General features: G+C 47.7%; 1 protein-coding gene across 1 annotated transcript in view; it reads right to left on the reverse strand.

The window, feature by feature from the left end:
* PSD (pleckstrin and Sec7 domain containing) overlaps positions 1-12,776 on the reverse strand; it is a 95,440-nt gene that overhangs the window by 1,305 nt on the left and 81,359 nt on the right. Inside the window, 7 exon segments of the mRNA XM_033148643.1 lie at positions 3-138; positions 1,551-1,639; positions 1,642-1,693; positions 2,129-2,273; positions 2,868-3,022; positions 5,616-5,686; positions 8,017-8,195. Of these exon segments, the coding sequence (XP_033004534.1) occupies positions 3-138; positions 1,551-1,639; positions 1,642-1,693; positions 2,129-2,273; positions 2,868-3,022; positions 5,616-5,686; positions 8,017-8,195 (827 nt within the window).

Here is a 12,776-nt window from a genome sequence, read left to right on the forward strand (position 1 = left end):
GGATGGACTGGACTTTTTGACACTGTCCTCTGCGCCGGTTGCTGTTTCAAACAGGGCGGCCTCTAGCACCGTGAGGTCCTCAGAGCCTGTCTTCAGCTTGGCCCGCATCAGCGTAGCGTAGATCCCATAGCGCGTTTTCTGCAGGGAAGGGAGACATGAGAGGCAGCTGGTTTGGGGGACCCCCCTTTGCACATCACACCCCTTATTTAGCCTGTTTATTCAGATCCCACTTCTGCTCCAGGGAGTAGAAGCTGGCCTGCATATCTCTCTGCCCTCAACAACAACCCTGAGAGGCAGTGGCTGGCTGAGTGGGGATTTGAACGCTGCCCATCCTTTGAAATACTGTGTGGTTCTTATCCCACCCCCATTTCAAAAAGGATATTTGTAGAGCAGGGGAAGGCATAGATCAAAGGAGTCTGAGCATCTTTCCTACACGGCAGGCCTAACAATTTGGGGCTAGCAAGTTTACATGGGAGAAAGACTACATGTGAAGGTTTATTTTAAAAAAAGGTGGGGAGAGATAAAAATTCACAATCCTGAAACGCACCCACCCCCAAAAAGGGACAAACTGCTGGTTTGGGAGAATCAAGGGTGTTTTACACACAATGCAAATTACCCTAAGAAATCCAATGGAATAGTCAACAGAGAGAGAGATTGCAGCCAAAACACATTAAATGTTTTTAAATAGTGTGATTAGACAGATACGGGGCAGACTATGGCAGTGTTAGAAACTCAACTATATAAGCTAAGCACTAAATGGCACCTGAAAACCAAGGTTACAGTTGCCACATGTCTATTCGCCAGGGGGTTGGAATAGATGAGTCTTGGGCTCCTTCCAATGCTACGATACTATGGTCTCAACTACATTGCTTGACTGTAGCTTGCTTGTACAACAATTTGCTTGTCCAAGTATGCAAGGAAGAGAAACACACATGGTATGGACTAATGCAGAGGTTTTAATACTGTCCACGAGCCCAGAAATCTCTATGTAGTCGTAATTGAACCTGCGCCGGTAGCAAAATGTGCCTGGCTAGTTTCGAACAATGGGCTATAGGTGCCTCAGCAGCTGCTGAATGTACCTCCAACTACAGAGGAATTGCAAGCAGGGTTAAACTATAACCCATCATTGTCAATGCAAGGATTTCTGCAATGGGTCTTTGCCCCGTATGCCCTCCCCAAATCTGCTCCAGGGCTGGAGGGGATGCAGGGAGATATAGGAGAAAGTTTCCTTACCCAAACAGAAGCCCCCCTGTCAATGAAATGTTCACTTAACGCTACGTTGGGCTTCCACCCTGCTCTGTCTACCATGTCAGCTGCCTTGGGACATTTCTTTCCTGCCTTGACTCTGGGTTTCCTGGTGGGCTTTGGTCTGATCCAGGAAGGGCTTGCAAAGCACGACTGTCCCTGATGCCGAGTCGCCTCTCTCCGGCAAGCAGCCCCCAGTATAGGACTGATTTGGCTGTAAAGGTGGCGCTTCCCTTGGGACAACCTCCACCACCAGGCTGTGGCAAATTCAGGTGTGTCTGGCACCCGCCTGCTCCCTTACTGACCTCGAATATCAGGTACTCCTCCTTTTGCTTCAGCTCTTCGTACTCTTTGCCCTTCACCTTCTTCTCTGGCAGGGAGGAGCGGTGCTCAGCAGCTCTGCTGCCATGGCTTTGAATTTGGCCTCATGACTCTTCACTTGCTCCTCCTGGGAAAAGGAAGGAAAGACGTTGCCTTGACTTCAGCTGTCCAACCCCACCATCTAACTTCCTTTCCCTCCATACCCCCTGCACTGCAGCTGTTTTAAATTTGATTTGATTATAATCCCCTTTCAGAGAGGCTGAGAAGCCGCTGGCATGGGCTTCTGCAGCTTCCCCATTTCCCCCCACTGAGCTAAACATGTACAATTACTTCCACCCGCCCTTAATTTGGTGCCTTCTTACGCTGTCTTCTGGAAGTATACTCCCCCCCCCCCACAAAGATGTGTATGACATCCCTGCCCCTCAAGGGAGCTCCTTTCTTAACATGGCAGTTCCTGCTCCATCCTTTGCTCATAATGAATTTGTTAGCCTTTAAGGTGCCCACAAGCATCTTTGATCCCCCTACCATATCTTTTTTCTCCAATTGCTGGTCATCCGCTTACCTGAGACAGCCGTGTGGTGGAGCTGGGCAACAGCGGGCGGCTAAATTTCTTCTGAGAGCCAATAGCAGCTGGGAATGGGGGTGCGGAGAACATGGCTGCCACCACATTGATGCGTGTAATCCAGGAATTCATTTGCTCCGTGTTCCTGGAGGAAGATGCAAAAGTCAACAGATGAGGTTTCCCTTCCTTCCTAGCACTAGGACTGCAGCTTCTTCCAGGTTTTGCATTAAAAAGATGAAAAAGTTTTTGTGTGTGTGTTGGGTGTGTATTTATGTGTGTCTTAACAAGAGGACGGGGCTATATTTGGGGCCAGATTAGGACAGGGCTGAACTAACCAAAGCATACTGTGTGACTCTACTGTGTTTAGGGAAGCTTTCAATGTTTAATAGATTATTGCATTTTAATAATCTGTTGGAAGCCACCCAGAGTGGGTGGAGAAACCCAGCCAGATGGGCGGGGTATAAATAATAAATTATTATTATTATTAAACACAACCAATTTGCGATGGAGATTGTAAGTGGCTAGGACACTTAAGGAGGGAAGGAAAAAATAGAGGCAACTGGAGCAGATCTGAAGCAAGTTCTGATCTGGTTAAGCTCACAGAGGCAGCTAAATCAGAGAAAAGGGGGCAGTGTGGGAGCGACAACTTCCCAGCAAGCCATTTCCTTTTCTAGCTCTCCCTCCCCTCTTGTCTGGATGCCCAGAGCTTTCAACATGGGCCCCAAGACGATCGACTTACTGGGCCTGGAAGAGGAAGACTCTCCAGTCAGCCGTTCTGAGGTAGAAGACGTTGGGCCTCTTGTTGTAGTCCGATGCTTGGGTGGCCAAGGAGTGGTGGATGATGGCATTCTTCAGTTCCTCCTCGGCCAGGGCCTTGCCAGGCTTGTACTCCTCCTGAAAGGCAGGCAGTGAGTGGATCTGGTGAATTTGCTCCTCCTGACCCAGCCACCTCCCAAAAGGGCATGGGGCTCCCTCTCGCATCTCAAGAGTCTGATCTTAGGTTTGAGTGTGATGTACCAAGAGGCTTCTAGGACTGCAGATTGGGACTTTGTGCACACCCACACCAGAAAATCCCAAATAAGGAGACCTCAGATCTGGTAGGCAGGACATTGGACTAGAGCAGATACACCATTACACGTTTCAGTTGAGTTTTGTGTGTATATATGTATATAAAATTTGCAACAGCTTAATGTTTACTTAGATGTGTAATATTGGCAGAAGGTGGGCATTTTTGTAAAAATGCTTTGAAACCAGAGGGGCTCTCTGAAAGACTCTGGGTGACATTTTTCTTCCCATTCATTATTGGTCTTGGGTTATGACCTGCTCTTGCCATTACATTCCGTGGTATCCACCCTGCCCATTCTCCTGACCAAAATTCATAAACACTCCGCCAAACATCCACATTCGGGGAGGGTGATTCCTGTGCAAAATTTAAGTCATGCAGTTGTCTTGCTACAGCTGTCCAATTCATTCCAATTAAGGCACGCAGTGGTGGAACACAGCTACCCTGGCCCTTGCTTCTTTAGCAGCGCTCAAGGAGACAGTAGCTAAAGCAGGAAGTGTTCCTGCTTAACAGCATTCAGGAAAAAATGAGTAGTCCCTAGCTGCCCAAATGGAGCTCTGGAAGTATTGACAGATATCCAGCATTTAGGACTGCTCATTACAAGGGTGTGTGGGCATCTGTCCCTGGTTAGCTTCCAGCAATATGAGTTTTGCAGTGAAAATAATTCCTTGATACAAATACGGCTTCTCCAAAATGGCTGGTCTTGCAAGGCCATCCTCACAGGAGCCTAAGAAGCACCTGCAGTGTTATATGAAGCCAAAGGCATATCTCACTCAATGTTCCCTACCAAATTTGCATCGTGTTGCATCTCTTCTCACTACACCCTTTGCCAGCCATGGGCTTCACCGCCTCCTGTTCCTTTCTCTGCCCACTGGCATTGACTGGCACCAGTGCCACATCTATTCTGCGGCAGACTGAATCTGAATCCATCCCTACTATCTGTCGTCTCCCTGAGGCTTCTATCACACAGCCAAGTGGCTACCTAAAACTGAATCTAGGTAGTCATTGCTACTTGCTGCTTAGCTTCCACTAGGACCAGCGTTTCCCAAACTTGAGACTCTGTCTTGGACTACAACTCCAATCATCCCTAGCTAGCAGGACCAGTGGCAGCTCCCACAGCAATGGCTACCAACCAACAAATGCATGGAGAGGTGAGGGCTCCTAGATACCATGGCTATACTCTGTCTCCACAGTCAGAGGCAGCAATGCTTCTGACACCACAGGAGTGGGGAGGGGTCTTGTGCTCGAATCTGCTTGCAGGTTTCCCCAGGGGCAACTGTTCAGACCGCGAGAACATGACGCTGGGCCAGATGTGCCGCTAGCCTGATCCTGCATGTTCTTCGTTTGCAACCCTTTGGGAAAATGTGCATCGTGTAGGCTGCATCAACATGGCCTGCCGGGAGAGGAATTTCTCTCCTGTTGCCTTTTTGATGCAGTTCAGCCAGACTTCTGCTGCTGAAGCAGACATGCATGTAGGCCTGTCCCTTTGTAAAAAAATGTGCACAATTCTCTCAGGCTCGTCTTAAATTGGGGAGGATGATTCACCTTTCAATTTTTCTGGGTTAAAGAAAGCAAGAACAGTTGCAAGTTGCCTCAAGAGTTCTAAAAAGGGAAATGATGCCGTTTCAGTTTGGATTAAGACCTGTAACACTTGAGAGGCCTACTACACAGGGCTATCGCGAGGCTAACTATAACAGAACCTGCAAAGTGTTTTGCAACCTTTGCTGCAGAGCAGAATCTGCAAAAATGCAGTATCCACATAAATTTTGCGCAGCAGGAATATGAATGTTTCCTGCAAGCTTAGTGTCCCGGTTTTTAATCCTCCAGACCCAGCTACCCCTGCAGGACCTAAGCAGTCCTGTGAAGTGAAGGGTGTCAAGACAGTATGCATCAGTTAGGCAGAAGCGGAGCTCTTTCCCCCTGATATTGCAGGAGACACTCGTCTCGACAGCACTAAGGCAGATGCAATGCAAAGCCAAGAGACTGTCACAGCAGATGATCTTCTACATTGACTCTGGTCTGCGTGACACATGGCTGGACTTTCCATGCAGTCTCACTTTCAGTTCGGAAAGGGTCTAAACAACATCCTGAGGACAAGAGAATATAATTTCTCTGGCCGTGTAGGAAAGCTCATGCTATGGGCAGAGTTGGCGCAGGTGTCAGAAATTGCACATGTACGTAAATGCGGGCAGGGGCTTGAGATCAACTTGGCAGATTGGGGAGTGGGAATTGGCAGGGAAAGGGGAGACTCCCAATGAACTCCACGCCCAGCCAATCTCAATACCCCTCGTCTTCAGTCCCAGCTTTCCTAGTCAACATTTCAGTTTAATGAACGGAGTTATTGGAAGCAGAACATGCAAAAACCATGAGGAAAAACTGGGTTGGCTCACTTGTTCCAGCCAATGGAAATCTTGCTTTAGTTACCTTCTGTAGATACAGGATCATGCCCTTCAGGATCGCGTGGAAAGTCTTCCACCCCCGCTTCCCTCTTGGGGCTGCCAAGGAAAAGGGAGAAGAGTCATTACAAAAGTTGGTGCTAGGGAGCAAGCTCAGCGGAGGCATGAATTTCTGGGGGTCTGGGAATGAGCACCTTCTGTATGGGGGGCTGGCAAGGACAGGGCTGGAGTCCCATCCTGCTGTTTTCTAGGGCAGAGGCATCAGGAAGCTGTTGAAGCTCCACTTAGAGGAAGCGGGCGCAGCGAGTGGCTCCTGCCAGGTAATTCTGTACTCGGCAACAGATATGAAGCATACAGGCACAGCATCTAATCAGATGAAAAAGGCATTAGCTGCCTGGGATTAGGAAGGATTTTGCAGGGGAAATGGAGGGAGCAGCGTGGATGCATTCTTTGGGATGGGCCAGGTACCTTCACACCAGGCAAATGGCTCAGTTCCCCTTCCCGTCTAACCGCGCCTTCTGTGAACCTGGAAGAATGTCGTCGCCCTGCCCCTCGCCCCGCCCCTAATTCAAAACCATGCCCAGAAAAAGAGACGCAAGGGAATAGGCTGTCACCTGGCAGGATGAGCTTAGTTTATCCCCAGCAATCTCTCCAGTACAACCTTCCCTCCCTGCCCACCCCTGCTCTGTGCAACCTTCCCAGTGCCCTCCCTGAAGGTTATGCATCGTCCCATGCTGCCAGCCACATCTGGCACAAAATTGCAACGGTATTAAAAACCCAGCAACCTGCAACAAACAAACAAACACAAAATCCCCACATCCCGCCCCCTTGCCCCAGGCTAGAGATCTGCGGCAGCTTCCGCTATCCTTCCTGAGCAAAAGTCACACTCGACTCGAACATTGCTGACCTGCTCCTTCAAGCAAATGTCTTTTGGACTCCACCCTAGCCTGCAATCCTATAGACACTTGAACTCAGTGAGGCTTACTTCTGAGTTCACATGCATGTGGACAGAAGTGCTTATGTGGCCCTGTTCAAAGAAGCTGAAGATAAACACCTGGAACACTGCTAAGGCAAATATGAACTGCCATTTATCCTCAGATAAGTTGTTGTAAACTATACCACCATTGCTTTTTTTTTTTAAATTGCAACCTGTTCCTCACCAGATTTCTACTGCTGAAGCTGGAGATATTAAGACGCAGACTTATGTGACACCATCAACACAGTACAGAAACCCATCCTAGACCCTTTAGAAATGGCAGAGACTCCACAAGACGGCACAAGGGGAAGAGTAACTTTGTAGAGCTTATACGAAACACTTTAAGGAACAGGGAAGGACTGGCTGGAATTTGTGAACGGAGCCCCTTTGCGACAGCTATTGCTGGTCAAAACAAACTCCCATAGAACCTGAATCCGTCAGAAAAATTGGTGGGCTTTTGTTTCCGGCAAAAAAATTGCAGCTCCCTTTGAATTGTTTTGAAAGAAGAGGGGGGGGTCAATTTTAAAAAGCTGCCCAATAGGTGCATCTCAAGAAAGATAATCCAAACAATATGCTGCGTGGGTAAGGGCAAAGGAGTTAGTCATACTGGGGAGTTTCAATGAACATAAAAGAGGGGGGGGGGGGTCTTCCCTCCTCAAGTGAGACACGGACAAAGACTCTGGTGACCAAAAACCCAGCAGACCTCCTGGCTGCCACAGATGTTTCACCATGTGAGAACATCAGTTGCGGATCACTTATTAGCCCCTCTGGGTTGTTAAAAAATAAATAAATACTGGGTTGGGTGTCTTTCTGTGCAAGCTTTTATATAATAATACAGTCGTACCTTGTGTTGCATTCGCTGCGGGTTGCGGACGACGCAGGTTATGAATGCGGCAAACCCGGAAGTGTTTACATCCGGGTTTCGCTGCACGCACAGAAGCGTTCTGCGCAGGTTGCACATGTGCAGAAGCACAATATCGCTGCTCGGGTTGCGGACTTTTCGTGGTGCAAACGGCACCCCAGAACGGATCGTGTCCATAACCTGAGGTACCACTGTAGTAGTAGTAGTAGTAATTTTATACCCTGCCCATCTGGCTGGGTTTCCCCAGCCACTCTGGGCAGCTCCCAACAGAATATTAAAAACACGGTAAAACATCAAACATTAAAACTTCCCTAAATAATAATAATTTTTTGCTTACACATTCTTTCCTTTTGGCAAAGCTGAAATATTTGCAATGTGTGTTTCTTGGGCCAAAGACAGGGCAAGGAACCTGCCTTCAAAGGTGATGCCATTTAAAAAGTTTTCCTCCTGCCTGTGTGGGGCTAAAAGGAAGCGATGCCCAGTGCAGACCAGCCCCTCCTTGCTCACTTCCTCATGTGCCAGCCTGTGCCATTGCCAAGAGAAGCCCCCTCATTGCCCAGTACACAACATCACCAAGATCATCAGACTTACTACTTTTGCAATCGGGTTCCGGCATGGCTCTTGCGCAGAGGAGGCTGTGCTTGTATGTAGCGATGCTGGGATCCTGCGAAAAATCCAGGAAAGGGTTGCTGCAGCTGCTGATGCGCTTGATGGACTTGGGGTTGGGGTCTGCCAGTTCGGAAAGCGACTTGCGCAGTTCCTCTTCGTCTCTGCATGGCAAACAAGCAACGTTTTAAAAGTTAGCTCAGGCCCCACACCGGTCCCATCAATAGTTCACCCTGGCTACGGTCCAGTCATTGTGCCGTAACCATTTTCAAGTGGACAACGGGAGGAAAGCCCTGCTTCAGGAAGACAAACCCCATTTCCTAGCTCCTGTCTGCAGTTGCTTCTTCTAGCCCAGGGGTGAGGAACCGGTGGCCCTCACAGTTGCTGCTAGACCACAGCTCCCATCGTTCCCGCCAAGTGGCCTTGCTGGCTGTGGCTGATGGCAACCCACCAGCACGTGGGAGGCCACAGGTCTCCCCACCCATACAAGCCAATGGGGGTATGAAACTGACAAGACTCACAAATAACCCAGAGATGCATTTTAAATAAAAGCACACATTCTACTCATATAAAAAACAGCTGGTTCCCAGAGCGTCTGCAGGCTGGATTTAGAAGGTGATTGGGTCGGATCCAGCCCCCGGGCCTTAGTTTGCCTACCCATGTTCTAGATGAGCTACTTTCCCAGGTGGATGAGCCCTATTTGCCCCCCACTTCCCTCTACAGCACATGCAGAAACCACCTTCTTGACTGTTGGAACCCACTATTGGTTTTGTCCATTTAATCTGTCAGCAGCCTGTCTTTGCATGCAGGTGAAGTCCCTAACTCACTGAGTGTTTGAGACTCATCGGCTACCCTTCCCTGGTTTAGCCGGCCAGAAAAAAAAGTCAAATAACCTAATTCTGGCTTGAAAGGGGGAAACATACATACTTAATTAAAATAAAAATTAATTTTTAAAGTTAAGAAATTGCAGAACATGATTATCTAGAAAGAGGCAGCCTTTTGCTGCTTTCAGGATGAGTGCATATGCAGACACTTTTGACTTAACCTTAAAAATCAAGAAAGAAACTTTTAAAACTAATCCAAACTTTGTATGTATATTACTCATCATGTGAGTCAAGGGAGGGGGGTTGTTTTATTTTTAAAGAACTAAAATGATTAGTTGTAAGCATGCAAATGTCCTGTACGTTACTTAAAACACAACCCACCCACCCACTACAGGAGTAGGAAAAAACGCACAAAACTAATCTGACCATGGAGGAGTGGGGTGGGACGAGCTTTGTGGGTGGGAAATGTGTTGTTCATCGCGGGGAGCTGAGCTGAAAGAGCACAGTGAAGAAAAAGCAGGTCTCTACTGCAGGCAACGGTAGCCAAAGGTAACAAGCTCCCAGAGAGAGAGAGAGAGAGAGAGAACGAGAACAGAGAAAGTGCAGAACAGAATTCCTGCATTGCAGGGGTTGGACTAGATCCATGTTAAGAACTTGAGATATATAAGCTAGTCCAGTGTTTTTCAACCACTGTTCCGCGGCACACTAGTGTGCCGCGAGATGTTGCCTGGTGTGCCGTGGGAAAAATTGAAAAATTACTTATATATAGTCAATATAGGCACAGAGTTAATTTTTTTAACATTTTCTAATGGTGGTGTGCCCCAAAAAAGGTTGAAAACACCTGAGCTAGTCACCCAACGGCTCCTTAAACCGGATTACAGATTCCAAACAAAAGGCCTAGTTGGCTTTTTTGAGCCAGAGAGCTTGAAAACTGTCGTCTTTTCAATACAACATTTGGTTCCTGAAATTCATCCTGATTGTACAGAAGAAATATAACAGACGGATTGTTTGCTCGTGTATGAAAGCCGTCAAGATCCAAGGATCCCCAGGCATGCACCTCCAGATGGTGGAGATATCAGGTGCCATCCCGGCACCCAGGCATCTTCACTTGGTTGCAGGTGGCCAATCGCCAGGTGAAAAATGTTCCTAGTGCCTCCTGGACTAGAAGACCCCACGGGGTCCCTTCCAATTCTACAATTTTATGATTCCCTGAACATAATAAACCTATCAGGTTTATCTATCTAATCAGTCAATCAATCAAGCCATCAATCATCTCTATTGTCTTCCATTCTCCCCACAATATTCTACTAATATTCTACTATTGGGCTGCTAAAAGAGATGAGAACGCCATTGCCTTAATTGGAGAGAGGAGAGAGGGCTTAAGAGGAAGACGCTGTGTGGTGTTTAAATCCTGGATAAGACATCGTTTGTGCCCAGGCTGCTGTCATAGAGGACTGTGAGAGGCCAGTGGAGCCAGGACAATTGGCACCCTACCCTCTTCGACATCTTGAGGCTGTCACATCTCAATACTTCCCTTGTGAGATGCTTCAGCAAACTGGGTGTGAGGTGTTCACAAAGACTGCTGTTGTAAGTGGATTTTATCGTAGTGGAGAGGAAAACTTCACTATTAGTATCCATCCAAGGAGCTTTCACCCGCGGTGCCATCTTCTGGTGGTCTTAAATATCTTATTTGTGTGTTAAGTGTTATGTTATTTTAAGAATCGTATAATCCCTGGCCTGAGGAAAGTATGGGTCAGAACAAACGCTTGAGAGACTCTGACGAGCCCCTATCATCCCCTAAACCAAAACTATCAAGGTTGGAGCCACACTGGAATAGAGGAGGGAGTGACCATGCTGAGCATTGCTTTGCGGTGGAAACCCAAAATCGCTTCCTACCTCTAATTGACTTAGAATCCACTCCTACTCTGATGACTCAAAATTTTTCAAAAGTAAAGCCTGTAAAGGAGAATATGAAAGAAAAACTACTAAGTTATCAACTGCACACAGCCCACAGTGTGGTTATGGCTCGGGAGGAGTCTGGGCTATCCTTTCTATCAGTGCCCAGCTTTGTTGAAATATAATTTTGGGGTCATAAAGGCCTCAGAGGCAGAGACGTGAGTAGCTGCAGCGAAGAACTGGAGCTAGGTTAAGTGCAAACGACCTGTCGCTCCTCTGCCTTATTCCCCAGCACCCTTCAGCAGAATCTGCCGCTTCTGCAGCCTTGGCAAAGACCTGCCTCTTATTTCAAAAGGAAGCTGGCGTTCTGCGCATCTCTTAATGCGGAAAGGCCTTGCAGCTCCCCAGCATCAAAGGGAGCTCTACAGAAAAAAAGAGAGAGATATGCAGATACTGAGGGAGGCAACACAGACAAAAAGCTGGCCGTGAACGCAGAGATGAGAGTTGATTCTGTCTCCCCACCCCACCCACAAAGGCACACATGGAAAAGGACCCTAAAGCAGTCCGGGGTGTGCACCACACAGTGACACATCCCTTCACGGTTGGGGACAAGTGACGGGTCTCTCATGCGCCGTCTGCCTCGTGAATCATGCCTCGGTACTGGCTCCACACCGTGCCAGGGCGGAGGGAAGCTGGCACGCTGCATTTTCCCTCACAAACACAACGCAGACTTAAATGCATCAAGCCCAAGCAGAGCTGTCTCCATGGCGACAGCCTCGGCGATGCTGGCCTGGCGCCAGGGTTGCAAACCAAGATGATTAATTCCAACAAATCCATTGAACAAGTCTGTGGGGAGGGAAGCCAAGTGGGCAGATGAGGAAAGCTGGCACAGCCCACGTCACTTCAGGTTGGCGGAGAGCAAATGCCAGAGTGAAGGGCACTCTGTTCGCTCCTGCCCCCCCCATGGATCCTGTCCCAAGCTCGCCTTTTGGTGCAGCTTTTGTTTCCGAGGGACCTAAAATATAGCACAGCGCCCAAATCGCTAGGTCTGACGGCTTCTGCGATTCATTGGATGATGGCAATCAACACTAACACTAATAATAATATTTTAAAAACTGTATTATTTCTACCAAATATGGGATGCATCGGGTTCCATGATGGACGGAAGGCAGCACATAAATGTAAGAAAATGATAAATAATAATACGGAATTTGGTAACACAAAAAGCTATATAGAAGTTAAAAAACAACAACCAAATCTGTTACCTACAGGTTAACAATCTAATAACCTTTACAAAATGCTAAACGCGTTAGTAGAAACCACATCCAAGTACAATAGTAATAATAATAATAATAATAATAATAATAATAATAATTTATTTATACCCCTCCTATCTGGCTGGGTTTCCCCAGGCACTCTGGGTGGCTCCCAACAGAAAATTAATAATAATAATTGAAAAGCGGGTAAAACATGAAAAACTTCCCTAAACAGGGCTGCTTTCAGATCCTTCAGAGCAGATCCAAAAACATGGCTGCCCCAGCCAATCTCACGCTATGGGGAGTTCTGCAAGTGCTCCCTGTGATATCCAAGACTCAGACAACTTAATGGCTTATGGTTTAAAGACAGCACCTTGAATTGGCTTGGAAACATATTGGTAGCAGCAAACGGAAGAGTGCCCTCTCATCATTCTAGGACTGTATTGAAACCCCTCACTATATATCAATGGTGTACACTGCAGGGTGATCACCTTGGCATCTTCTAAGGCTTTCTCTCCGCCGGCGGCTTTATTTCCTCCAGAGAGCAGCCTGAGAAACACCAGCATGGCCTGGACCAACCACCTGCCATTTCAAGGATCCATGCCCCCAAATCATAGTTCACTGGTTATACACCAATGAACCTGTTAGAATCATAGAATTGTAAAGGTAAGAGGTAAAGGACCCCTGAACGGTTAAGTCCAGTCAAAGGCGACTAAGAGGTTGCGGCGCTCATCTCGCTTTCAGGACAAGGGAGCTGGCGTTTGTCCAC

This window comes from Lacerta agilis, chromosome 5 (genome assembly GCF_009819535.1).
Source record: "Lacerta agilis isolate rLacAgi1 chromosome 5, rLacAgi1.pri, whole genome shotgun sequence".
In the NCBI taxonomy this organism is placed as follows: domain Eukaryota; kingdom Metazoa; phylum Chordata; class Lepidosauria; order Squamata; family Lacertidae; genus Lacerta; species Lacerta agilis.